At 50.1% G+C, this 26,692-nt stretch overlaps 1 protein-coding gene and 1 long non-coding RNA gene across 2 annotated transcripts; one reads left to right on the forward strand and one right to left on the reverse strand.

Moving 5' to 3' along the window:
• Positions 1 to 719: 719 nt before the first annotated feature.
• Positions 720 to 2,557, reverse strand: Gpihbp1 (glycosylphosphatidylinositol anchored high density lipoprotein binding protein 1). Its single transcript, XM_059247906.1, has 4 exons — positions 2,241 to 2,557; positions 1,835 to 1,951; positions 1,315 to 1,428; positions 720 to 1,223 (listed from the first exon to the last, which is right to left on the reverse strand). The coding sequence occupies exons 1-4, from the start codon at positions 2,290 to 2,292 to the stop codon at positions 781 to 783; spliced, it is 726 nt and encodes a 241-aa protein (XP_059103889.1). The 5' UTR covers positions 2,293 to 2,557; the 3' UTR covers positions 720 to 780.
• Positions 2,558 to 8,246: 5,689 nt separating this feature from the next.
• Positions 8,247 to 9,414, forward strand: LOC131896440 (uncharacterized). The gene is made up of 3 exons (XR_009375449.1): positions 8,247 to 8,600; positions 8,913 to 8,986; positions 9,368 to 9,414. It is a non-coding gene; the product is annotated as an uncharacterized LOC131896440 (long non-coding RNA).
• The last annotated feature ends 17,278 nt before the right edge of the window (positions 9,415 to 26,692 follow it).

Genomic DNA, 26,692 nt, shown 5'->3' on the forward strand with positions numbered 1-26,692 from the left:
GATTGCCCACCTGCCAAGCAGCCAGGCTCCCTATCAAGGAGATGCTCACCTGCCCAAGAGCTAGGTGCCTCTCCCCAGCCAGAAAAGGTACCCACCCGCCCAGGCAGGAATGGATGTGCTATCCATTTCTCTGCCTCTGGAGCCCATGGGGCTTTTTATTCCCAGACCTGCTGCCCATCTTGGGCTCCTGGAGGCCTGGGCTAGGAGAGAGGACCTGGAATCCAGAAGAGGATGGATTTCTTGGCCAGGTTGCAGCTGGGAAATCCCCCACTCAGCAGCTGGACCTTCCTCCTGCTTTCTCTCTCCTTCCTTCTCCTTCGCTCTACCTCAGTCTCACAACTTTCCTGGTCTCCCTTCAAGACCCCCTCTCCCCCAGGTCGCTGGAGGCTCACCCTGCATCTCACACCTATGAAAGGACTGAGTTTATCTAGGTGGTGGCTCCGGGGAAGAATTTCATGCTGGCAAATTCAGGAAGAGAACGAGCCTTACAGGCTTGTTATGAGCTCTGTGCAGCTGGGCGGGCGGGGCCCCTGTAGGCTGAACATCCCTAGAGCACGGGCAACAGACACCTGGACCGGAGGCTGAGGTGGTCCCCACACTGCTGCCCGTGGGCAGAGGACAGAAGAAGGCAAGGAGGCCTGAGGGGTGAAACTGAGGGCAGAGAATGGCCAGAGGAGCTACAACTGGCTGGATTGCAAAAGAAATTCAAGTTTATTCTCTGAAGCTGGTTGTGGGGGGTGGGGGGAGGCCAGGGTATCCTGCTAGGAAGAGGGCAGGTCTTCAGGCCCCTGATGCCCATAGACTAGTGAGGAGGCTGAGCAGGAGGGCTGTATCACCAAATTTGGGCCAGCCTGGAGGGCATCCTGACCTACTGCCCTGGGGCTGGTTATTCCTGCCACCCTTGGGCAAGCTAGCCCCACCACTCTGAGGATTGGCAGACTTGACCTGGGGCGGGTGGCCAACCCTGTCACCTTGAGGATATCTGACTCCGACATCCAGGGGTCTACCTGCAATGCCATCTTGAGGATTTTTGACCCCACCCTCCATGGGGCTGCCTGCCCCGCCAGCCGGAGAGTCCTGGACTTGGGGGCTCTGCCAGGGTGGAATATTGCACAGGGTGGACTGGCAACAAGTCTGTGTCATCTGGGTGCCAGATATCGTCTTGGTGATGGGTTGGCAGGTATCGGTACACCACATGGAGTAGGTAGTCAGGAGACCTTGGTCTAGGGGGTTTGGAGAAGAGGTGGTGAGGGCGGGGCACGAGTGTCAGTGGGGGCTCCTTCTCTGACCCCCCACTCCACGCCATACGCTCACCAGTGTTGCCATGAGAGATGAATGTGGTGCAGAAGGTCTTGTGGTAGCAGCTCTGTATCTGGTTGCAGCTCTCCCCGCTGTGTATTGCCTGGCAGGTGTAACACTGCAGGTGTTCTGTGGACAGCAGGGCAGCTTAGGCTGAGAGTGGTCCTCCAGGGCCATCCCCGAGTACCTGCCCTCACCACCAGTCACTCATCAGCCCTCCTGCAGGAGCCTGTGCCTCGAGCTATTAAGAAGAGCTACAGAATGTGGGGGTCAGATAAGGTGGAGTCCAAGGCTAAGGAAGCAGGAAGGGAGGGGAAGCAGAGGAGCAGAGAGGGCTGAGAGAAGCAGACCCGAGTGTCAGCTCAGGGTGGAGAACGCTGAAGCCTGAGGGGAGAGCCTGTGTGTGGTGTGGGCATGCTGGGCTCCCGGCCTGAATGCCAGCAGCTTGCTCTGCTTTACCCTTGGGACAGGAGGCAAGTGTTGAAGGAATGCTCTGTGCAGAGCAGGAAGCTGGGCCCTCAGCTGGGGTGGGTACCTCTGTCCCTGCTTCCAGGGATCATGTTGGTCTCCTCTTCTTCCTCTTCATAGTCATCATCGTAGCCGTAGCTCTCTGGCCCCAAGTCCACATCTCCATCTTCTTCTTGGGCCCACCCTGGTGGTGCAGGGACATCTGTGAGCCTTGGATATCCAGATGCAGAGGACACACCCGGGGTTGAGCGCTAAGTCCTGAACCTAACATGGCCTCTTTTCCATATCCTTTTTATTTTACACAAGGAGACAGAATTCTCCCCACCCCCACCCCTGCAGTGCCAAAGCAGCCAAGCCTGCAGCTGGCAAAAGAAAGGAGCCCCAGGCCCCCCATCTTCCTCCCCATGCCTATTCCTCGTCCCTAGGATAAGGGGTTCATGGACTAGGCAACCCCTTCTTGAGGTGATCCGCACCTGACTGTCCATTTAGCAGCAAGACCAGGAGGACGACCCTGAGTGCCTTCATCCTGGCGCAGGCTGATCTGTCTACTGGCGCTGTCCTTGTCCACTGGCGCTGTCCTCACTCGGGGTTCTGGGTCTGCAGTAAGTGGGACACAGGGCATTACTGGGGGCTTCCCGTGGTCCCTGCCAGCTCTAATCTCAAACAATGGGCCTCGTATCAGTCTTCAGCTACAGGTGGCGCCAGGCCAGGAACATCACTTCCCTCAAGGACCTCCGGGGACAGAGAGGAAGGGGAAGTTACTATATTGGCCTTGGGTGTCCTGCCCACCTCAGCTGTTCCTATTGCCTGGTGGGGACTACAAAAGGTGAGTGCTGGCCTCAGGAACCACCTGGTCCTGTCCTGGCCCCTGGGCCTCCAGGCCTCAGCATTGTCGGAGCCATGATTCCCGGCTCCATCTTTACTCACGTGTCTTTTCCACAGGCCTGTGCACATCTGTCTCTCTCCCTCATCTTAATAAAACTCTTGTTAGTGGATTTTGTCGTGTTTCGTGATGTTTCCTCGCAGGGTAAGAGCGCCACAAATGACCAACAGGTGGTCCCTTCTGGGCCGCTGAAGACACCTCTGATGACTCAGCCATGCACATGCTGTGCCTCTCAGCCTCCCCTTGAACTGTCTTCCTTCCCCGCATTTGGGAACTTACCCAGCCTTCTGTTGACCTGCACTTCTATCCCCATACCTGTTCCTAAGTTCTCACAGGCATGGTTTCTTCCCAAGCCAGGGTCAACATCTCCTCTGGTTTTCCTTCTGGTCCCACCCTCTGCAGGCCATGTGCTTACCTCCATGTGCCAGCTGCTTCCTCCAGGGGCCCTCTGACCTGGTGAGGGCCAGGGCCTTCCAGGACTCTGCAGGGAGAAGTAGGCTTGTTACTACAGCCTCCTCCCATGGGCCTAGGCTCTGTCAAGCAGTCTCCCTGTGAGCCTAGTTCCTCCTCTTCCGGGGCCACATACACCCAGGTCTGAGCTGGTGAGAATTTCCAAAGAGTGACAGCAACCTTTAGGAAAATGTAGGGGTGGTGGTGGTGTGGCCACCCTGGCTGCCTTTGACAGCATCAATACTGGAGATACACAGTGTTCCCAGGGCTATATACACCCCTCTCAGGCCCAGCACATACTGTTCCCAGCCCTACAGGAAAGATTACTTGAGTCTGGTCCAGCTAAGCCAGGGTTGATGGTCCTGGGGTGGAGATGAGGTTGTTTACCTGATGCCCTGATGGCAGATACCTGCTTCCCTCAGCTCTGATCCCAGTATGGGTGGGAATCACTGTGTTTAGTATGCATGGATCCTCATCCCCTCCCTATTACCCACCCCACCCCCATTGGAATTTTCCCAGGGGCCTGCTCTGAGAAAATCCTTCCCAGGGTCCTGGGGAAAATGCTATGTTTGATATGGGGTTGTCGGAGGGAAAGGACTCTATATATACCATGCTCTTTTGTCCATTAACTTTATTTCTCTAAGACAAAATTCTGTCTATACAGCTTCAGTTCTGTCCTGACTCTCAGTTCCTCTGTGTCCCTTCTTTTTCTGTCCTCTCATAGCCCTAGTAATAATTAAGCAATTACACTTTTGATCTCATCCTCACCCCTTGTTCCTTTATCCTCCATCTTTCCTCCCTCTTCTCCTCTCCTGACCTGATTCACCTACAATCTACAAAAAAAACTTTCCTTTGCTCCTCACTCCTCAGCCTGAGCCACATGCTACAAAAGATCTGCCTCATTCCTTTCTCTCCGGCCACTTGACTCTGCTCTACCCAGGAACTCTGCTCCAGTCTTTACTGCACCTGGTTATGCAAAAAGCCCTATTGTTCTCAGTCAATAGCTCTGCAATGCCCTGAAGGCAAGGGATGGCATGAGCTTCATTTGCACAAGAAACAAAGCTATGCATCTATAGTCTCCTTGGCTCTGTAGGGGTGCTACCTAGTAGATCAGCAGGGGGTCTGAGCTGCTTATGCTGTTTGCCATATGGCCTAGTAGTGTATGAGCACACAAGGATTTCATAGCAGAAGACAGCTGATACATATTAAAAGCTGGATAACATGAAATATTCCTTGATAAATGGCTTCCCTCTTGAAGGACTCCTTGGTCGATCAAGGTATAGCTTATTATATACAGCTATATCTCTATAATATATTCTTGTGGCTCACTGCACACACCCCCACACACACTGCATGGCCTCTTAAGCAGACCCAAGGGAGCTCATACCTCCTCCAGAGTGAGGACATGTCCCCTGAGAGCCCAAGATTCCAGTCTAGTGGTCCTGAAATGCCCAGAGCCATCTTGGAGCCTGGGTCCAGGAAATCTGCTCCTGGACTGCATCTTCCTTCTAGCAGAGGCTTCCTCCCTAACTTGAGTGCCCCTGAAAGCAGCTAGTCACCTGGCTTCTGGCTTGCAGACTTTTCTGTCTGGGGACTCTGGTTTTGCTTTTGTTATCTGACTCCTTGGGCTCTGAGGACGCTACTGGACTCTGGGTCCCTCCCCACTTTGTTCTTCTTTGACAGCAGCAGTCTTGGACTCAAGACCTCAGTGCTGGCTGTGGACAGGGAATTCCTGGCTACTCCTGCTCCCTCTAGTGAGGCGATCAGGTAACTGGTAAGGCTGAGCAGGCAGGGGCGATATTGAGGGCTGCAAGCTACTGTCTTTGGAGGTGTGTATGGCACCATCCTGGCCTCTGGGGACACCATGGTGTCAGATCTAGAGCCGTGCCATCCCCAAGGGTACTACTGAGAATTAGAAACACACCCAGGAGATGGGCACGTTGGAGCTGCAACAATTGACAGAGGCAGCTTTTGGGGTGAGCGTCCACTGTCTGGGTTGAGACCAGGCCTTTGGGGTAGACATGGTCTGTAGATGTGCCAGCCTTCATGCTCATCGCCCTGCTGGGTTCCTTCCATTCTCTGTAGCTAACCCTCTCCCTGTTCTGGCTAGGACTCCCGGAAGCAGAGCCCAGATCCTCGTCCCCTGGGGGTAGGTGGGGAAATGAGGTGATGTATAGGTTCTCCTGGGTCAGGCAGGCACCTTCTTCTTCTTGAGAACTTGCACTTAGAGGCAGCCATGGTGGGTGGGTCATGGGCTCACCTCTTCTTTTCTATGAGCCCATGAGGGATACCCACCACAGCCTCAGAAACCCCTTTGTGGAACACTTCCGCCCAGCTGACCCACATCCCAGGAACATGCTGTATCCCTTCTCTGGTCCCTAGGTCCCCTCAGCCACACAAATGAACCTGGAGAGTCAGTCCCCTTTCCTTGGGCCCTGTAGGGGACAGCAGAGGATGGTGAGGCCTCACCCTGTACCCTTGGTCTTCCAGCCTCCACGGGGCTCTCCAAGGCTGGATACACAGCTGCTCCTCTCTCAGCAGCGAGTTCAGTCCCTGCTTCTCTGCAGAGGCCAGTGAAGGCCCAACTCTAATGTCCCTCACCACTGCGCAGGCTACTGGCATTCCCCTTGGAAAATATACAGGCAAGGGACACTCTGTCATTTATGGCATCTGGTCAGGCAGCCATCTCCCTCCCCTGATGTGGTAAGATTCTAAAAATGGAGAGCAAGGACAAAGACACTCTTCACCAAATAGGAAGCCGATAATGAGGCTGCTTCCTGCTTAAGAGGAAGGCTTGAGTTCTGCGGTGTGGCTTCACAAGAGGCTTCATGTTCCTGAGTTGTCCCCTTGTCTTCTCTCACTGTCTCAGGTCTACAGGCAGCATTTTCTTCCCACGTCTGTACCACACGCCTGTCCCCCAAAGCAGGGACAGTGGGAGCCTGCAAAGGAGTGGCCTGGCCCACAGGCCCAGGAAGGCAAGATTGCCTGTGGAGGGGGACAGGTAACTGAGCTGAGACAGGGCTCTATGGTGAGGGTACCTTATGCACAGGAGGCTGTGGGCTGTGGCGATTGGGACAACAGCTGTTGGAGAAGCCGCAGCAGCCAGCCCCAGGCACACAGGGCCTCGTGGCAGAGTGGGCAGCTTGCAGGAGACAGGAGGCAGAGCCGTGGGGCATCTCACGTGGACTCTGCCAGATGTGATGATGTAATCTCAGGTAAGACGCTTTGGGTCCCAGTCCCACTAGAGGGAGTGAAGGGGTCCTATTGGGACCCAGCACCTCCTACCCAAGCCCCCTACTGTTGGCAGCTCTGATCGCCTCTGGGAGGGCAGGCCCTGCTGGACTGGGGAAAGAGTCACCTTGGTGGCTTATCCTTGTTCCTCCTTTGGGATCCTCTGTGAGAAGTGGGAGAGAAAAGTCAAGACCTGCTCATGCCTCAAGCTGTGAACCAGGACAGAGCGGGATGACTCCTGAGATCAGGAAGGCCATCTCACAGAGAGCTCAGAGCAGGACAGCAGTAGGGGCTTCTCTGTACCTCACGCAGCAGCATGACCCCTGATGACCCCAGCTGCGGCAGAGACACCCCCCCCTCGTGTTCCTGCATGCACCACGCCCCCCGCCAGCTGCCTCAGCTTCAGCTGGGGCTCTAAGGACCCAGAGGTCTACCTTTCAGACATTGGCTGCTATACACTGAGGCTCAAACTCCCTCAAGCACATTTTAGGAGGAGAAACAAAGAGTCAGGCTGTCTGAGATGGCCTTGGGGTGTGGGCTAGGAGGCAGACCCCAGCTCCTGTTCTGCTCTCCTCCTGGGAGCAGCAATGGGCACTGGTAGCTTCCTGTTCCTCCCCATGTCTTGGGAGTCCAACTAAACCACGCTGGCTTTTTCTCTGTATGACAGCAAGTTATCTTGGCCAGGGCCCATGCCTTTCTGGAAGCAGCCTCAGCTCTTAGCCTGGTGGGTTCTGCATGCGGCTGCAAGCCATGTTCTTTTAAGGGAAGCGTTTTATAAGAATGGTTATTCCTTACAGCAGGATTTACCTACTTCTAAAAGGAAAACCCTTGGGTAAGTTAAAGCTAGCAGCTACAGGCACAAATAATGATTCAAAACTGGGTGGTCCTCACAGTGGGAGTGAGCCCAAAACTTGACTGGTGCAACCTGGGGTGGTGTCCCCGATGTGATGCGCTAGAAGCCTGTTCTTGAGTTAGGCTTCAATTGGGCTCTGAGTCAATGCAACCTGAGGACTTGAATGTTGGGGACATCTTAAGGCCACATTCAGTTTGGTTCAACCTCACAGCTAGGGAACAGGTTCAGCGAGATGCCCAGTCCAGGTGCCCTTCAATGGGGACCATACAGTGGGGACTGTGCCTCCAATCAGGGCTATGCCTTCCATAAGGGCTGTGCTTCCTAACTTTGCTCTCTTGCCCACAGACTACACTTGAGAGAATCTTCCTCATGGAATTTGAGGGCATTTCAGGAAAGATTACATTATGGAAGGCTTGGGTTCCGTCTTAGGTAGGGTTTCTATTGCTGTGATGAAACACCATGACCAAAAAGCAAGTTGGGGAGGAAAGAGTTTATTTGGCTTAAGCTTCCACATTGCTGTTCATCGCTGAAGGAAGTCAGGACAGGAACTCAAACAGGGAAGGATCCTGGAGGAAGAAGCTGATGCAGAGGCCATGGAGGGGAGCTACTTACAGGCTTGCTTCCCCTGGCTTGCTCAACCTGCTTTCTTATAGAACCCAGGACCACCAGCCAAGGGATGGCACCACCCACAATGGGCTGGGTCCTCCCTGCCACCAGCAATCACTAATTAAGAAAATGCCTTATGGCAGGATCTTAATGGAGGCATTTTCTCAACTGAGGTTCCCTCCTTTCAGATAACTCTAGTTTGTGTGTCAAGTTGACACAGACCAGCCAGCACAGGCCCATAGCAATCAGACACAGTATGAAGGAGAAGTTTCAAATAGGATGCCTGAGTGTCCTCTGAGGTGGTGGCTCCGAGGTTCCTGTGGGGTTCCCATTCTACCTGGGAGAGCAAGACGAGTGCTTGGGCATCGGCCGCGTTTGCAGAATCTTCAAGTGGGTCAGCTGAGCAGGGCCATGGGAAACTGCCAAGGGCCTTCAGTCTAAAGAGCGATTCAGAGCTGGCAGGAAAACTCTGGCGTAGAAGATAAGGGGGCTGATGCAATTGCTACTTCCTGCTGCTGAGAACACATTTCCAGATGCCTGGCCACGTGTGCCAGGAGCAACACTGCCGTCCGAACAGAGAGCTCAAGTTGAAATCACTCCAACCATCTGACAGTCACCCCGTGCCTGCCTGTCTATCTGCCTGCCTTCCTTAACTTGCTTTTATTTTTTTCATTTTCTGCTTTTTTTTTTGAGACAGCATCTCTCTACATAGCCTCGACTTTCTTGGAACTCACTATGTAGACTAGGCTGGCCTCGAACTCACAGAGATCCATTTGTCTCTACCTCCTGAGTGCTGGGATTAAATTCAAGGTAGGTACTGTCATTCCCTGCTCACCCTTGCCTTTCAATTGCCTGGTGGTGTGCTGAGTAAAGAGGGAGGCAAATATCCCCGAGTGGCATGTGCCTCTGGCCATGGTGCTGACTGCCAAGACCTTGGGGGTGCAAGCTGGTTGGGGTCATGTCCTGTCTACCCTTACCTTGAGGACCAGAGGACTTGGGAGGGGTCCTGGAAATTGTGGGTACATTTATTCACCCCCAAGAATGGGGCACACGCTAAAGGATTAAAGAGTAGAATTAGGTCACTTCTCTGTCACCTCCCTCTCGTCTGTTCCACTCTTACAGGGATGCTGTGGGCAACCAGAAACACAAAGCCAAGCAGTGATGGCCTGGAGCCTGTCCCAAACTCCCCAAGGAAGGTAGGCATCTTTTTGTCCATATTGCTTGGTTTCTCTGACAGATGGCAACGTGTTCCGAGCAAGATTGCTAACAGCGAGCACAGGCAGGTTTGTTATGTGATCTTTCCTGGAAAGATATGAAGAAATGTCCATTCACCTCACTTAGGGCACTGATAACAGACCATAGACACCATTCCATTCAAGTCTAGCTTAGCAAACCCATGAGTTTATTGGGGTTACTTACAGGAACAGGAGTGACTCAAAGGCAATTGTGTCACCCCGATCCCCACTCCAGCATGCGTGACCACTCATGAAAGCGTATATTTTGAGCTCCCAGACTGCCCAGCGGCCAGCTCAGCTGGTTGGAGAGTCTCCTCTCCCCTGCAATGGTTTCTATTTTAGAAACTTGGGGAGGTGTCTCATGATTTTCAAGAGGACCCGGAGACTGGTAAGTTTTGTTTATTTCCTACATCCTTCCTGCCAAGTCCATGAACTGATCCGCTGGAGGGGAGGTAGATGGGCCCTGTCCCTAACTGCAGGCCTTGGTCAAGTGTTTCTCTCCTTCAGAGGTTCTTTATTAGCTGAATGTTTTGGGGTTTTCAGCTGCTTGTGTCCACTGTCAATTTTAGGTTCCCATTGGTGGAGCAGTGAGTGTCCTGCCACTCTGGAGCTCTCCTTTCGAACATAGAACCTCCGTGGAGAGACCTCAATGCAGCAAGCACATCCAGCTCAACCTCCAATGGAGTCCTCCCTATTCCTGAATGTGCTCACCAGGCTTTTGCTAATGTAAAATTACACCGTATGACTCTTTCCTGTATAGTTTCACTTCCAGCTTGAATACCCCACGACCGGGCAGGAGTCCAAAGTTAGTCAGAGGCATCTAGTGGTAGAGAAAGTCAGTGGTGCTCCTGGCTGCTTACTTTCTGGGAGGAGAATCTTCTGGAGAGGAAGGGCCCTGAGCAGGGAGGAAGACGGAGTGCTCAAGAAACTGCCCTGCCACCTGCTGGCCTACTGGGCCCTGGCCTGTTTGCTAACACTTGCTGAGGGTGGAAGCGCTTGCCGCAGACCTACACCCCTGCAGGTGGACTCAGCCAGGACTATGGTGCCTGGACATAGCCATAGCAAGAACAAGATCCTTTAGGTTGGTGGGGGAAAATCCTGGGCCACTCCTTCCAGTACCTTGCTCTAACCCCCAAGACCGTGCCTTCCGGGGCATTTTACGACAACTGACCCAAGAGACCTTTTGTACTGTTCCTTTAGTACTGTGTGAAACGTGGGCTGTCACAAGCTCTTTCATCTCTGTGGGTTGTGTTTTGTCTGCCTGGCATCCCTCCACTCCTCATTACGGTGCTTTGTCTGTCTGCCAGGGCTCCTAGATACCCACAGCAGGGATGGTCCCTGCTTCCTCGAGTAGAAATGGGATTTACTGGAAGGCTACTGAGCAGCTGTGGCTTCTTCAGGGAGGCAGGATGATGGGCAGCCAGGAATGACCCCCCACAAATTCAGGAGCTAGAGTCTGGCTGCTCTCTGCCATGTCCCTGCCTTCAGTTCTACAGGACAGGTGCACTGATTCGCTTCGCAAGGGAGGCTGTGGCTATGGGGGCATGGAGCCCCTTCTGCCCTGGCACCTCTGATGATTCTGTGGTGGGCACCCCACCCACACCATCTCCCTTTTACAGGTTGTTGTGATGTGTGCCATGGATTGGGCAGTTTAAGTAACTGGAGATTTATTCTGCATTCCGGAGTCTGGAGTCCAAGATAAAGGTGTTAGCCAGGCTGTGTCTGTCTGTGTGTCCTTCCATCCATTCTGATCTCTTCTTACTGAATTAAGACCTACCCTGATGACCTGTCTTAACCATCACCACCTCTTTGAAGGGTTCGTATCTTTACAATGTGGCTACTCCCCTGAATGCCATCTACCTGGTTGGGCCAGGAGAACAGGCATGAAACACGTGGGGTGTCTGTCATTCAGAGAACTATGCAGTCTTAATAGAAATGGCTTCAGCTTTTGTCCAGTGTCTGCCATAGAAATATAAAAAGCCCCAGACAAACAGTTCTATGGGTTTCCTCCTCTCTAGGGCCCCTCTGGAGCTGTGCTTGCTTTCCAGAACGTATTAAAAAAGAAGGCTGACATTCATCAGCTGTGCATTTGGCTTGGGAAATTAGAGAAAGAGCAACGTCACCCCAAGCAGGAGGAAAGATGGAGACAACTGCAGAACTTAACAAAGTGGGAGGCAGCTGTGTGTGGGGAGAGCCGGAAACTGGTTCTTTATACTAGGCAGGGCCCCTGGTTAGAGGCCTAGGAGCTCAGGGCTTGGGAGAGAGTTTGGTCATGTGGATCAGCTGGGCACCAGGGACCTGGCATCTTCCCATTTCTCTGCTCCACATCCGATCATGTTGTCTCCATCTGGAATTGAGTTTTGTGGGCTGCCACTAAGCTGTCAAGGATGGAAATGCTTCTTTGTGTGTGTTTGGGGGAGGGGGAGGAGGGGCACATACTTTCCAAAGATTCCAGAAGGTTCCACATGAGGGCTCCTCAGACTTCAGTGGGTCAATACAATCAGGAACCTACTGAATCCCTAGCTGAGGCCAGAGAAGTGCCCTTGATGGTTCTAGCCAGATCCCTCCCTCTGCCAGGGCCTGGGCTCCATATTTAAGGGGCACCGAGAGGGTCACACAAGTTCACTGGATATGGTTGTTGCTCAATAAGAAAGCCTATGTCAACCAGCTTCTTTTGTGCTGGGTGGCAAATTTAACCTCGGGCAATTCCCAGGGTTCTTGTTGATCTCTGAGAGGCTCAGGTGGCACTAGGCACCAGAAGGTTCTTTGAGGTCTGAGGAGGCACTGTCACATTAGCCCAGGTCCCAGGGAGGTTAAGCGGCTCTGCCTGTGGGTCGCATCTCCTGTGATCACAGCCACGAGACCTTCCGTCCTGGGAAAGGGCTGCAGTCGAGCTGGGACTGTTCTCCAAGGTCATGACAGTGGCGCTGTGGCAGCTGCCTGGGTAGAGAGAAGGAAGCTGCAGTGGCTGGGGGGGGGACGGATAGAGTTAGCACTTCCTGCACAGCCAAGTGTAACCCCCTTCGCATGCCACTCTCCTCAGTACGGCTCTAGGGCCCAGCATCTCCCACTTTCCTGGAGCTCTGCCCTGAATCTGTGGCTCCGAGATAAGGACAGGGACCCTTAGCCTTGGGGTGCATTTTCTCAGGCTGTGCTGGAGAACTAAGGCCTGAGCAGTGTCTTCCTCCCATGGTGCAGGGTACAGGGCTTGCTCTAGCAGAGAAATAACGGCTCTTTTGCAGACACACAGAGGTGAGGTAGACAAGGTCCAGAATGGGGATGGGAGCACAGAGGTGTTCTCCTTCAGTATGCCTATCTGGTCCCATTTTAGGGGGAGCTGTTAGAGCTCCCTAAGGCCTGAAGGTGACCCAAGCTCTGTTCTCTGGATCCAGACCCTCTAGGGACAGCCCATGTGTGCTGTTAAATGCTTATGCTTGGGTTCTGCCTGGGTGTCAGCTCAGTAGGAACACTTCCTGTTCCCTGGGAAGTCCTGATGTCCTGTTTTATCACCCAGCTTGTGCCAAGCCCCAGCATAAGGAGACACAGAGTCTCAGTGTGTGTAGCCAGTGAGGGTTAGGGTGCTACCAGCCTTGATATAGCTACATGAAAGCTACGACAGAAACACTGGACCCTTAAACACCTGCTGAAGTTCTCCTGGAGTATCCCTGTCTGTCCACCATCCCCTGCCCTCTTGATGGAGGTATCCTGATGCTCAGGAATGCACCTCAGCTGGTGGTACTATGTTTAGGTCATTGCTCCAGGACACTGAGTGTGGAGATCAGGCTACTCCATATTGTATAAACAATGGTTTTTATTAGGCTGTGCCTTCCTGAGAGATGAACTCTGACCCTAAGGCTTGCCTTCAAGGCCTCCAGCAGGGTTTGTTATCTAATTCATGCAGAGTTTACCTTTGCATCTAGTCTCTGCTTTCTGCTCACCTCTGCTAGCCTCCTGTTAGGCCTCTTTAGAACCTGCTGAACTGGCTGCAGCCTCATTAATCCTTTATGACCGCTTTGTAACTGACATTCCTACATGTGTGAAGGTGTGTTTACTGTGTGACGTATAACGTGTGGTCTGAGAGCTATTGTTAGTAATTAAGACCGAAACACATGAGCCTGTGTTCATCTCAGCCAGCTATTGAGAGAAATCAAGACTGCTTGGTAAACTGAAGCCAAGACATGACTCAGCAGACGACCTGGGTTCGGTTCCCAGCACCCACATCAGGCAGCTCACAATTGCTTGTAGCTCCAGTTCCAGGGGATCTGATGTCCATTTCTGGCCTATGAAGGCTCCTGCACACACATAGTGCACCATAAACTCATGCAGATCCACGCACACACACACACACACACACACACACACACACACAGAGTAAATAAATAATTGAAAAGCTGATAGAGCTTGTGAAATTGTTTTTATTCCGTGTATTCTGACACGAGCATCATCAGATAAAGTTCCTAGAAAGGAAGTGGAGATGAAATTACACTTCAGAGGAATTCAATAGGAAACACCACAACCTGAAGGAGGAGAATGAGCCCACAGGTCTAGGGTGGAGCTCCTCTTGGAAAGAGAACAGGGGCACGAAGGCAGTCCCGAAGGGAAAGAGCCTCAGCTCCCTTTGGTTCCTAGCACCCATGGAGAGTTAGTATCAAACACGAGGCAGCATGGCAGGCCCTGAAGGGAGTGAGAAACCCTCCAGTTCCCTCAACTCCCTTCAGATCCAGGAAACAAAAGGGGGTTTCTTCCTTTTATAGCTTCCCAGGGAAATGGGGTGCTCCACACCACGTGACCCAGCCTATGCGCTGGAAGCCGCCGGGAGGCTAGTGATAAAAGTCTAGCTATAACTCAAGGCTGTCTTGGGTCTAAGGAGTGGGGAGGAGTACTTTCTGAGAGCTGCAAGGTCACATTCACCCAGCATCACACTTGCTTATCAACTCCGCAGAGGGAGGGCCTGCAGCGGGGTAGCGGCTAGAGGGTCTGTGACCTAACATGTCTGTCTATGTTTCTGATAGTGCTTTCCTGACACTGAGGTCCTAGCTCTTCCTAGGCATTACCAAGAACTCAGGTGTGTGGAATTGGCTGGACAGGCTGAAGGGGCCCAAGGATGTAAGTACAATGGCAAGAGAAATAGTGTGGAGATCCAGGCAACCTGGAAAGAAATTGTAGGTTCGGCTCGAGGCCAAGGCCACCCAGGCTTCCAGGCTCCCAGGCTCCCAAGAAGCTAGGGAGAAATGGGGAGGAGGAGGCACAGAAACTTGTGAATCCCAGGGCAGCCTCTGGTAGCAAGCCAGCCAGCCTTACTCACAGCAAAGGAACCTCTGGCTGGGGGGTCTGCAGACCACAGGCCCCATCGTGTCAGCAGGAGCCCTAAGAAGCCACACAGGGAAGCCTTTCTGACAGCATCTCCCACCTCCTTGCGGGGGTGGGGGATTGGGGGATGAGGGGTAGGGGGACACAGACAACCCTGCCTTACAGAAAAAGGAGCCCTTTGCCCTGGAGTGTGGGAGGGCAAACAGGATTAATAAGAACAATAGGGGGATGTCAACAGTTTGAGAAAGAGGTGAGAGGGGAACAGAGAAAGAACATAAAAGGACAAAATGATGTGTGTGTGTGTAACTTATATGCTAAGGTTAACTTTCCTGAGTGATGAGGAGCTCCTAGATGTCTAGGAGGGGAAGATAGGAAAAAAAAAAAATCAGAAATCACTAGGCAGTGGTGGCATACGCCTTTAATCCCAGCACTCAGGAGGCAGAGGTAGATCTCTGTGAGTTCGAGGCCAGCCTGGTCTACAGAGCAAGATTCAGGACAGGCACCAAAACTACATGGAGAAACCCTGTCCGGAAAAACAAAACAAAACAAAAATCAGAAATCACGAATGGACAGTTTCCAGAAAGCACCATTCGTGTATCTCCTGATTCCGCGAACTGAAGCTCAGGATCTTCTTGTTCAGGAAAAACCATCTCCCCGAGACAGACAGCTCTAGGTGATCAGAAGGTACACTTTGGATTCAGAGGACTCACAGCCTGCAGGGAGAGATTCCTGTCAGTGACACAGATACTTGCAGACGGAACACCTTTCTGCCCACTTCAGGAACCCATTCTAAAGGTTACACATGCGCACGGAATGGCACACACCAAGCTCTCACTTGTAGTGATAGTTGTACCAGCTAAGGTGGGGAACCTCCCAAGGGCCACTGCTACTTGGCTGTCTGGGTGCACTGGTGCGTGCATGACCCCTCCCCCACCATCCCATGGCCCGAGAAAAGAGCCCACGGGTCCTTCTTCAGGCTGTGCCGATACATAAAAATGTCGGTGTGCTGCTGATGGCCGCACTTGGCCTAAGGAGGGGAATGCCAACACAAGCAACTGTTTCTAGTGTTGGCAAAAAAGAAATAAGACACATAACCCAGGTGAAGGGGTGGAGGCACAGGGATGATGCATCTGTCAGTGCACCTTGCCTTGGACTTCTGGCTTTGTAATAATGTGGACATTCTTTTTTTTTTTTTTTTTTTTTTTTTTTCGAGACAGGGTTTCTCTGTGTAGCTTTGCGCCTTTCCTGGAACTCACTTGGTAGCCCAGGCTGGCCTCGAACTCACAGAGATGCGCCTGGCTCTGCCTCCCGAGTGCTGGGATTAAAGGCGTGCGCCACCACCGCCCGGCAATGTGGACATTCTTACACACACAGTAAAAATGGTAGGTTAAAAAAAAAATCCCTTGAGCTTGGCAGATGCAAGAGTGGTGCACACCTGTAATCCGGTTCTCAGGAGGTGATGACAAGGAATCAGGAGTTTAAAGTTGTAAAGGATTTCTGAGCCTGTCCATGGACCAGGTCTCTTTCTGTCTCTCTCTGTCTCTCTCTTACACACACCTACCTCTCAAAACAGCCGCAGTAACAAAACCCTAAGAAATGGAAAACAAGATAAAAACGCCTGGCTGTGTGTCACGTTGGCAGGAGCCTCACAGAAAGGATACGTAGAAAAAGGCAGCCGCCTCCTCCGAATGCTGTTCTCTGAAGGCCCAGCTCGTGTGACACCGTCAGGACGAGATGACCTGCAAAGGGACGCAGGAGTTCAGTCGCAGCCTTCTTGTCCATGGTGACAGCAGTGTAATTTTGAAGCATCACAAAGCAAGCAAACATGGGAATGTTAACAATGATGTCTTCCTCCGCCCCAGCATTTTATGGAAAGAGACACAGGTTAAAAAGATGATAAATAAAAACTTTGAAACCTTGAATTTGAAGTGACGAACGAGTGAATGTTTCTGGGAACAGTCTGTTCACATTTTCTGGCCATTTCTCCTTTAGGAGAGGGTGCCTGTTCCCTTGTGCTATAGTTCTGGTATGGGTTGTCCTCCAAAGGTTCATATATATGCTCAGAGCTTTATCCAAATCTGGCGGTTTGAGGGGTGGGACCTTTAAGAGGTGGGGCCTCATGAAAGCTCTTGGGGCTCACCCTGGAGGGGAGTGGATTAATGCTATCTGGAGAGTGGGTGGATTCTCCTGGGATAGGATTAGTTCACAGCAGTGGGGGATCTGAAAGAAAATTCAGCTTTCTTGGCTGACTGCCTTGTTTCCTCTCTTACCATGCAACCTCCATGGTGTGTGTGTGTGTGTATGCACACATGTGCCACAACATATAGAGGTCAAATGTCTGGGGAGGTCGAGGGTCTGTCCCTGCCTTCCACCTTGTTTGGAATAGGGCCTCTTGTTCACCACCACACATGCCAGGGATTTCTCCATCTCCACTTCCCAGTTCCCATGAGAGCACTGAGAATACAGCCCTACTGTGCCCAGCTGTATGTGGGCTCTGGGAATCCAAACTCAGGTCCTCACTCTTGTGTGACACTTTACCCACTGAGCGCTTTACCCTGTCTTTTCTTTGTATGTGACCCAGTGTCAGGGCATATGGCACCGAGCACCCTCAGTGTGGGCTTCAGATATTCTTGTAAGAGGCAAGAACTGCAGGAAAAGGTAAGACTCTAGGAAGCAGAGGGACCATGTGGGAGTTCCCAGAGCTGATCAATATCACAGAAAGTGTTGGTGTCCTGTGCAGCACTGCATACACCCATGTGGTTGCAGTATAGAGCACACACACACACACACACACACACACACACACACACACACACACTGCAAGCCCAGCAATTGCTTAGAATGTCACCTGACTTCAGAGTTGACAATCCACACCCAGCTATTGACTGGAGAGCCTGGGAAGTTCTTGTCCACACCAAGGCCTGGGGTGTAAGAACCACTGTAGTGGTATTTGCTCTGCCCATGACCTTGGGCTATAGGGCCGGAAGGAGGCAGTGCTTTCTGCTGTTGTTTGTGACCTTTGTTAAGGGGAGGGAGAAGGGTCACATGCCCCTTCTTCCTACTCCTGCCTGCAAGGTGGATTTGCTCCAGGTCATATCAGAGGACGACTTCTGATCTGTCTACTCTGTTCTGTATTTGTGAGTGTATTTCTTCAATTTATATCTTAATAAATCCCTGTTACCCATTTAATAGACTCACATGGATTGATTGTAATAAACCACTGCTGGTGTCCAACACCTAACGACAAGCCTACTCACAGATATTCATCTGAGCAAGTGCTCCTCAGCGAGGCAAAGGACGAATTGCTAGGTTGTACACATGACAGGGAATGACACAAAAGAACATACCATGTGTGTTGGCTAGGCTTCTTTCTTTTCTATTCTTTTCTTTTTTTGTTAACTAAACAAACACAAGCTAGGGCCATCTGGGAAGAAGAAATTTCAACTGAGAAAATGCCTCCATCAAATTGGCCCTTAGGCATGTCTGTGGGGACATTTTTCTTGGTTAATGATTGATTTGAGAGGATCCAGTCCACTGGGGATGGTGCTATCCTTGAGACAGAGTGTCCTGATTTATGTAAGAAAGCAGGCTGAGCAAGTGATGAGAGCAAGCCAGTAAGCAGCACCCCTCCATGGCCTCTGTTTCAGTTCCTGCCTCCAGGTTCCTGCCTTAAGCTCCGGCCCTGGCTTCGCTCCATGTTGAACTGTGACCTAAAAGTTGTACGCTAAAACAAAGCAGAAACAAATCCTTTCCTCCCCAAGTTGGTTCTGCTCAGTGTTTTACCACAGCAAAAGAAAGCAAACCAAGACAACGTGGATTTCCCCTCTGGCCAGGGCCAGGGCAGACAGCACTTAGCTACAACCCTTTTGGTTGTGAGCCTAGACTCTAATGGCTGAGGCATCTCTCTCCAGTCCAAATAAAGACTTTTCAAATTTCCTAATGGTTGCCTTAGGAAAGGAGGAAAACTGTGAGTGAGCAGGAGGGAATTTGGGGTGTGTGTGTGTGCGTGTGCGTATGTGCGTGTGTGCGTGTGTGCGTGTGTGTGTGTGTGTGTGTGTGTGTGTGTGTGTGTGTGATGGCAATGTCTGATTTGCAGAGGGCCTTGAGTGTCGTGTAGCTGACAGAGCTTGCTGTGGAATGTCTCACTCATTTTACTAAATGAGATTTTTACCTCTGATATCACAGAGCACTGCTGAATGGCCAATGACACACATGCTGAGGTCTCAGGGGAACTATGCAGATGTTCACAGCTTCTTTTGAAGCCTTTCAAGAAGGCAAGATGGGAGGGAGGGTTGGAGGGACAGGGAGACACCTTGCAAGCTAACAGAGCATGTGCTGTTGGGCATGTGGGTGCTGGTTGTTCAATTCTTCCAACTTTTTCTGGCCACAAAGCTTTCCATAATGAAACATCTATGTTGGAGGATGGACCGTTCAACCTGAAGAGGCGCCACTGGTCATGGGCACACTTCTAATCCCAGCACAGGGGAGGTGGAGACAGGAGGATCCCTGAAGCCTATTGGCTACCAGGCCAGCCTATTTGGAAAGCTGAAGAGGCAGCATGGCAGCTTGAAGTAACCATTGTGAGAGAGCACCACATGTTAGATGCTTAATTCAGGAGAGGTTTATTCTCATTATCTCATACAGTTCAAAGCTAAAGGTAGGTTTTGTTGTCCTGTACTGAAGCCAGGGTCTTGTGAATAGCAAGCAAGAATGATACTCCCAAGCCACGTGCTGAGGCTAGAAGGTTTCTGGGTTTGTTTGTTTTTGAGCTAAGCTCTTTCTCATTCTGTAACCCAGGCTGGCCTAGAACTCATGATGTAGCCCAGACTAGTCTTAACCTTATGGCAATCCTCCTGCTTTAGCCTTCCAAGTACTGGAATTACAGATGTGTGACACCATACTCAACCAAGGCTAGAAGTTTTTAAGTCAAGGTGTCAGCAGGACCACACACTCTCTGAGGGTCTTGAGAGTCTTCCTCACCCTTCCAAGCCTAGCTGCAGGCTTGGCTCATGGCCACATGACATCCTCACCATGTATCTCTTCTTCTGGCTCCTGGTGGGGCATGTCACCAGGAAGGTTTAGGAAACAATGGTTTCTTTATGCTGTGGGTGTTAGCCACTGCAATAGGGCCATCTTATGTGACTCCTCCAAGCTCGGTCTCTAACTGGTCGAAGGGATCCTGGCAGCACTGACTAAAGCAGCAAGCCTCAGCTGACCCTTCACCCCTCATCCCTGCCATCTGCTCTCCTCTGTCTAGCTCTGGGGTTCCTGGGCCCTGGGCAGCTAATGGCACCCAGAATGGGACCCTGGTGCTGTCCCTGGTTCTGACATGAGTGTTGGGAGGCAGCTCCAATTTACCAGTCCTTTGCATAAAAAAAGAGGCATGGGGAGCTGGACAGTTGGTTCAACAGTTGAAAGCTGATTTTGTAGGGAACCGGGGTTTGATTCCCTCACCCACATGGTGACTCACAATCATCTGTAACTCCAATCTCAGGGAATCTGATGTCCTCTTCTAATCTCTGTGGGTACATTTGTAATCCCAGCACAGGGGAGATGGAGACACGGCCCACTGGCTACCAGACCAGGCTATTTGGTGAGCTGAAGCGAGGGAAAGACCTTGCCTCAAAAATCAGTGTACTTTCTCTCCCTCCCTCTCTCTCTTTCCTTGGCTGGCTTAGAACTCGATATGCAGACCCAGCTGGCCTGGAGCTTACAGAGATCTGCCTGCCTCTTCCTTCTGAGTGCTGGGACTAAAGGTATGTCCCACCATGCCCAGTCCAAGATGGACAGTTTCTGATGAACCACACCCACGTTGACTGCTGACCTCCACAAACATGTACACACATGTGTACCCCCTCCACATGAACATACACACACAGCTGCAGATACACACCAAAAATAAATAAGTAAATAAACAAACACACAGTCTTTTGCATAGTACTCAGCAGAGTGTCTCAGGTAGGGTCAAGCCCACTGTCCTTGCTAACCCATGGCCCTAGGAACAGCAGTATGGGCCAGGGTAGGTTGGAAGAGGGTAGTCAAAGCCCCCTTCCTGAGGGAGGCTGCCCAGGCTACAGGAGCCGGGCCACACTTTGGCCATTCATTTTCCATTTTTTTTAAAAAGCCCTTTCTTCTGCTAATCATGGCTACCATTGTTCTTGCCTGCAAAAATCCTGATAGGGAAAACCAACAGACCGCAAGCATCAGGAGGAAGTCAGAGTAGCCTGGAAACCAGGTTGGGAATCTCGTCTCCCTGGCAACCAAGTCCAGCCTGGGGAGAGCAGGTCTCAGGCTCTCCATTTTCCGTGCTCCCGAGGGGCCAGCCCTCCCCTCCTCACACATTATTTTCTCTCCAGTCTAGCTTCCTCCTGTACCCTGCCCCCACCCCAGCTCACGCATAAGCTAGGCCTTACCCACCTGTGTTTTTCAGTGTGGCAGGCAGAATTGCTTTCAAATGTAGGGGCTTAAAACAGCACATTCATTTTTTCTTGGTGCCTCTGGCAGGAATTCAGGTGCTTTGCTGGGGGCTCTGGACTGTGATCTCACTTGAAGCTGGGCTTCTGGCCCATCTGAAAGGTTGACTGGGTGGAGTCCACTCCCAGACTCATTCGTGGGGTATTGGCAGGCTCAACCCTTGGCACCTGAGCTACTTCACGGTGTGGCAGGTGGCTATTCCAGGATTGGAACCATGGAAGTGCTGAGGGGAACCGAGACGAGCCATACATAGTCTTTGTGGTTCACTCTTGCAGGTGCTGTCTTTGTGAAAAGCAAGTTCATTTAGCTTGGGCTGAGGGAGTGGGGGAGCGAGATCACAGGCCAAGGATGCCTGAGGGTGGTGTCTGGGGGAGCTACCCCGAAATCTCATTTCACCACTTTTCCTTCATACAAGATTTGGGGCCACAGGGACCTCCTACATCTCCAAACAGAAGTTTGTCAGAGGTTTTCATCTTGGGAATGGGCTGGCTGTGCTCCAGAAAGTCTCCCATGCCATCATGGACCCCTCACAGCCACACCATGCCTGTATGGAATACCAGAGTCAACTGAAAAAGGGAGCAGAAACCAGCTTTATGCTAGGACACCCAGAAATACTGTCCTGTCCCCTGCCTCATGAGGGGTAGCATGGAATAAGAAATGGATGAGCCAAATATGGTTAAAGATGGCGAGATCTGGACGCTATGCCCTGCCTCAACTTATCCTATGGCCCCTGTGGCTGTCTACAGTGCACAGCCTGAGCTGCTCTCTGATTCTCCCCATCTCTTTGTTTCCTGTCCAGGAAATCTGCATCCTAGGTGTCCTCTACCATGCACGCCACAGCCCAGGGCTACCTTCCTGTTGGCCTGGCTACCCCAGTCTGCCTTTTTTCCCCCAGCACAGGAGCCCCGCAGACATGACATCAGTCTTCTGTTGCTGTCACAGGACAGCATCGTGCTGGCGTAGAGGTCCTGAGTGAGGACCAGTTGATGGAAGGTGGTGAGGGCAAGGCTATACTTACTGGATGCTCCCATACCTTAAAACAACCCTTAGCAATCCCATCCCCGCCAGTTGCTTTTTGCGACCAGGCAAGGCCAGAATGGACGACAGGGATCTCTGATCACCATCCATCACCAGTGTCCTACACTGCTCAGGGTTCTCCAGAGATCAAATGGATGTGTAATTATCTAGGGTTATTTTAAGGAGGGGTGCCCATGATAGTGGGGATTGACACTTCTAACCCCTGCAGGTAGGCCAACAGGCAAGAACCTACAGGCAACCATGCCCAAAGCTAGGGCTGGCAGGATTCCCTCTTGCTCAGGCACCCTCCAGTTTCCCTTCTATTCAGGCCTTCAGGTGATTAGAAGTGACTCACCACACTATGGAGCACAGTTTACTTCATCAAGACTTACCCATTTAAATGTTAATCTGTGCTCTAGCGAGATGGGCCTGTGAGTAAAGGTTCTTGCTGCTAAGCCTTAATTCAATCTCTAAGCCCCACATGATGGAAGGGGAGAATTGACTCCTATATGCTACCCTTGACCTCTGACCCCTGCCCTGCTGAGTAGCAATTTTCTCCTAGATAAACCTCCATCATGGATTAAAGCTAGTTAAGACACAGGACTCAGGATGCTGTGAAGGGAGGGGAAACGGTCTATCCTGTAGGGAAGCTCTTTAAATTCAGGAAATAAACAACACAAAAGCTTCAGTAAGTCCCTGAAACCAACTAAACTCACTAGGACCCTTACTTAGCAAATGTGTATAAGCAGTGAGGACTACGGAGACCCACTCTCAGACCAACCAAGCCACCTGAAAGAGACAGAGAGCAGCTGAGCTGCCTGAAAGAGACATTCTCCAACCTGTGGATCTGCATGCAGGCTGTGCAGTGTGCTCTCGGTTCCCAGCTTTCCTGAGCTTATTGTCTATGTTAGAATGAGCTTTTGGCGATCCAGCTGTCTTTGAGTCATTTCTGTCCTGTAAGGGATGCCCGTATTTCTCTAAGGAACCCTGAAATGAGTAAAACTCATTTGCTCAACAAGTTGGACTTCGGTGGTATCTTTCCTTTGGTCTGTTGTGGTTTCCTATCTGGGGTGAGTACATATTTGTTTATGTCTCTCCTGTAATAATGTTACACAATGCACCCACAGCCATGGCACACCCCTAAATAAATAAATAAATAAATGTAATAAATGTTAATCTGTCTGGGTCAGGAGGCACTCATCTAGGCTATATAGTGACTTGAGACTAGCCTGGGCTGCATAGTGAGACTCTAAGGAATAAATGAAAGAAGAGGAAAGAAAAATGCTGGCTAAATGTTAATCTCATCCAAAAACATCCTCACAGACACACCTAGAATAATGTTTGACTCCCCATCTGAGTACCACGGGCCAGCCAGATGTCACATAAAATTAGTTACATACTCTCCAACAGGAATTTTCTGACTTACAATCCATGCCCCCTATACTGTGGACCGAGAACCATGAAGGTTCTGGTATCTGGTCTCCCACCTCACCTCCCTGTAGATTCCCAGGCTCTCTGTCTGCCCACCCCACCCCACCTCATCCTGCCTTCCTTCCAGCCCTGCATCCTTGGTGTCTTTCCACTTCCAGCCTTTGCACGTGTTGCCTGCCCCACGTGTGGTCCCTTCATTGAGAACTGCCTGTGGTTTCCCTGGAAACCTTCCTCTGCATCCTTAGCATCTAAAGGAGTCTAAAGTTCATCGCTCATTTAGCTTCTTCTTAACAATGCAGGGTCTTGGATCCCCCACTCCGGAGCTCCCTTCTACCTGGCATGTACTGATGCCCAGGTCTCCAGCTCTCTAGAAGGCTCATGGCAGATGTCTTTGTTTTTATAAGATGACTTAGATTTCTCTTCTTTTTTTTTTTCTTAAAGTTTTACTTATTTATTTATTACGTACAGTTATCCTGCCTGTATGTCTGCCTGCAGGCCAGAAGAGACCACAGGATCTCATTACAGATGGTTGTGAACCACCATATGGTTGCTGGGAATTGAACCTGGGTCCTCTGGAAGAGCAGCCAGTGCTCTTAACCGCTGAGCCATCTCTCCAGTCCCAGATTTCTCTTCTTATAAGTCAATTCTCAGCTCACTCTTATATCTGGGCTTCCCTTCATCATCATGCTCCTTCTTGAAGTAACTTCTTTACATGCTTATTTAATGAAGGGTGGTTAGTGGTAAAACTCTCTGAATTTTATCTGAAAAATATATTTATTTAAACTACAAAATAATATTCTAATTGTGGGGGAGCATGATTATAATTCCAGCCCTTGGAAAAGACAGAGGTAGAGGGATCAGAAGTTCAAGGCCAGTCAGGGCTATATAGCAAGTTCAAAGCCAGACTGAATTACATGAGAGCCTATCTTTAAAAAAAACACCTCCAAATCCCCCAAAACAAACACAGAATAATCAACCAAAAACTTGAAGTCAGTGTACTAGCTTTCTTGTTGCTGTGACAGAAAGATCTACATAAGCAACTTAAATAAGGGAAGATATATTATGGCTCCCTGTCTCAGAGGTATCTGTCTACATTGCTTGGCATCAGGCTTTGGGCAAGAAGGACATTATGGCAGGAACATTTGCTAGAGAGGATGTTCTAACTTCTTGGAAGACAAGAAGAAAAGGGACAGGAAGGGCCAGAGGCAACTCCACAGAACCTGCCACCAGTCCCCATATCTCCATCCCCATCCTCCAAAATTTCTAGAAAGGCTCCCTATAGTTCCACCAGCTGGGGACTGGCACTTGGGGGGAGGAAACCTTTATAACCAAACAACAGTGTAGTGGTACCCACCTGGAACCTCAGAACTTCATAGTGAGTTAGAGGTCAACTTGAGCTACCAAGCGTGACCCTGCCACAAGAAAGTAAAACCAAAAGAAGTATTACATTTGATTAATAATAGTTGTGTGTATTTTAGGGGTGCCAGGGAACCTTTAGACACACAGTACACTGTAGAATAATTAAACAAAGCCAATCAACTTTTTGTTCTCTCAAGTTTTCAGTGAAGACATTTAAAACACTTTATCTTACTAATAAAAAACCACATTGTATTAACTATGGCCCTGGACTGTGTAACAGATCTTAATGACCTACCCTCCTGTCTAAGGGAAACTATGTCTCTTGGTGCCCAGCTCCTGGTCTTCCCATTCTGTCTCTGCTCCTCAAATGAGATCATGCACACATTCCCTTCCCCAACATCCTGCCCAGCACTTCAGTCTTGTAATCATCATCCTAATTAATGTCAGGCCACATTTCATTATGGCCTGAATTAGCGTTTCCCTGGTAACCAGTGATACTCAGTGTTTTTCTACAAACCTGTATGCCTTCTTGAGAAGTGTCTAGTTAGAGTCTTTGTTGATTTTAAGTCAGGCTATTTGTTTTCTTGCTACTAAACTGTTTTCTAAACTTTTGGTTATCTGAAAAACTTGTTTTGCACTTAATTTTCAAAAACTGTACATAAAATTCAGAGTTAGGCCGGGGTGGTGGTGGCGGCGGCGGCGGCGGCGGCGGTGCACGCCTTTAATCCCAGCACTCAGAAGGCAGAGGCAGGCAGATCTCTGTGAGTTTGAGGCCAGTCTGGTCTACAAAGCGAATTCCAGGACAGACTCCAAAGCTACACAGAGAAACCCTGTCTCAAAAAAAAAAAAAAAAAAAAAATCTGATACTCTTTCACTTTCTTTGATTCTGATTGTTCTGCCACCCAATTCATTAGCATTATCTCCTTCATGTTTTAGATTTTCCTGTCTTTAGTGGTCTGCAATTTTGCTATGCCATGCTTAGGTAAACTGTCATTTGTTATTTTACTTATTATACATTAGAATCTTTACCAACACTTACCTTTCACCAGTTCTGACTTATTTTAAGTAGACTGTCTCCAAACACTGACTTAGAGATTTCACTTAGACTCTACTTGGCTCTCTGCAAACAGCCTTTTGTAGTTCTTTCTGCTTCTCAATATCTTATCTCTTGTTACATTCCTGATCACTTCTGGGCAGGAGCTTTACCACTGAGCTGTAGTCTCAGCCTCTCCTGATGATTTCTTCAGATTTGTCTTCCAGTTCATAAACTCCCTCTTCATCTGTGTCTAATTTGCTGGCTAACTCTGTTGAGTTTTTTTTTTTTTTTAAACAATAGCGTTATTGAGATGTAACACATTATATAACATAAAATTCACTTTTTTTTTTTTTTTCGAGACAGGGTTTCTCTGTGTAGCTTTGTGCCTTTCCTGGAACTCACTCTGGAAACCAGGCTGAACTCGAACTCACAGAGATCTGCCTGGCTCTGCCTCCCGAGTGCTGGGATTAAAGGCATGCGCCGCCACTGTCCAGCTAAAATTCTTTTTATTGGATACATTTCAGTGACTTTTAGTTTATTAACAAGTTGTGTATCCATCACCATGATCTAGTTGTAGGGCATTTTATCACTACAAAATGAAGTTTAATCACTTATTAATAGTGTCCTAAACTAGTCACTCTCCCTCCCTCCCTCCCCCATACTTGGCTAATCTTTCTGTCTTTGTTGGATTTTTAAATTTGGGGCATGTAATGTAAATAAAATGGTTTTTGTTTTTGATTTTTTGTTTGTTTGTTTGCTTGGTTTGTTGTTATTGTTCCTTCTTTCTTGGTGATTGGCTTCTTTTACTGAGAATTCTTCCAAGGTTTCCGTTGATCTTTTATCCTTGAAGTCAAGTTTCAAGTTTTTCTGTCTTTCAGATAAACTTGCTGTTCAGCTTGTGGTTACATGTTCCTTCTTTTAGTATGCCTTAATAAGTACATTATCTTTGTGTTCTAGGACGTATGTTTGCTGTTGGCGCTTATCTCCGTGTGATTCTTTGGTTGGCCATCGGCTTTTGCAAGCAGTGGTCATGATGAGAA

The sequence above is a fragment of the Peromyscus eremicus genome, chromosome 20, assembly GCF_949786415.1.
Source record: "Peromyscus eremicus chromosome 20, PerEre_H2_v1, whole genome shotgun sequence".
Lineage (NCBI taxonomy): Eukaryota > Metazoa > Chordata > Mammalia > Rodentia > Cricetidae > Peromyscus > Peromyscus eremicus.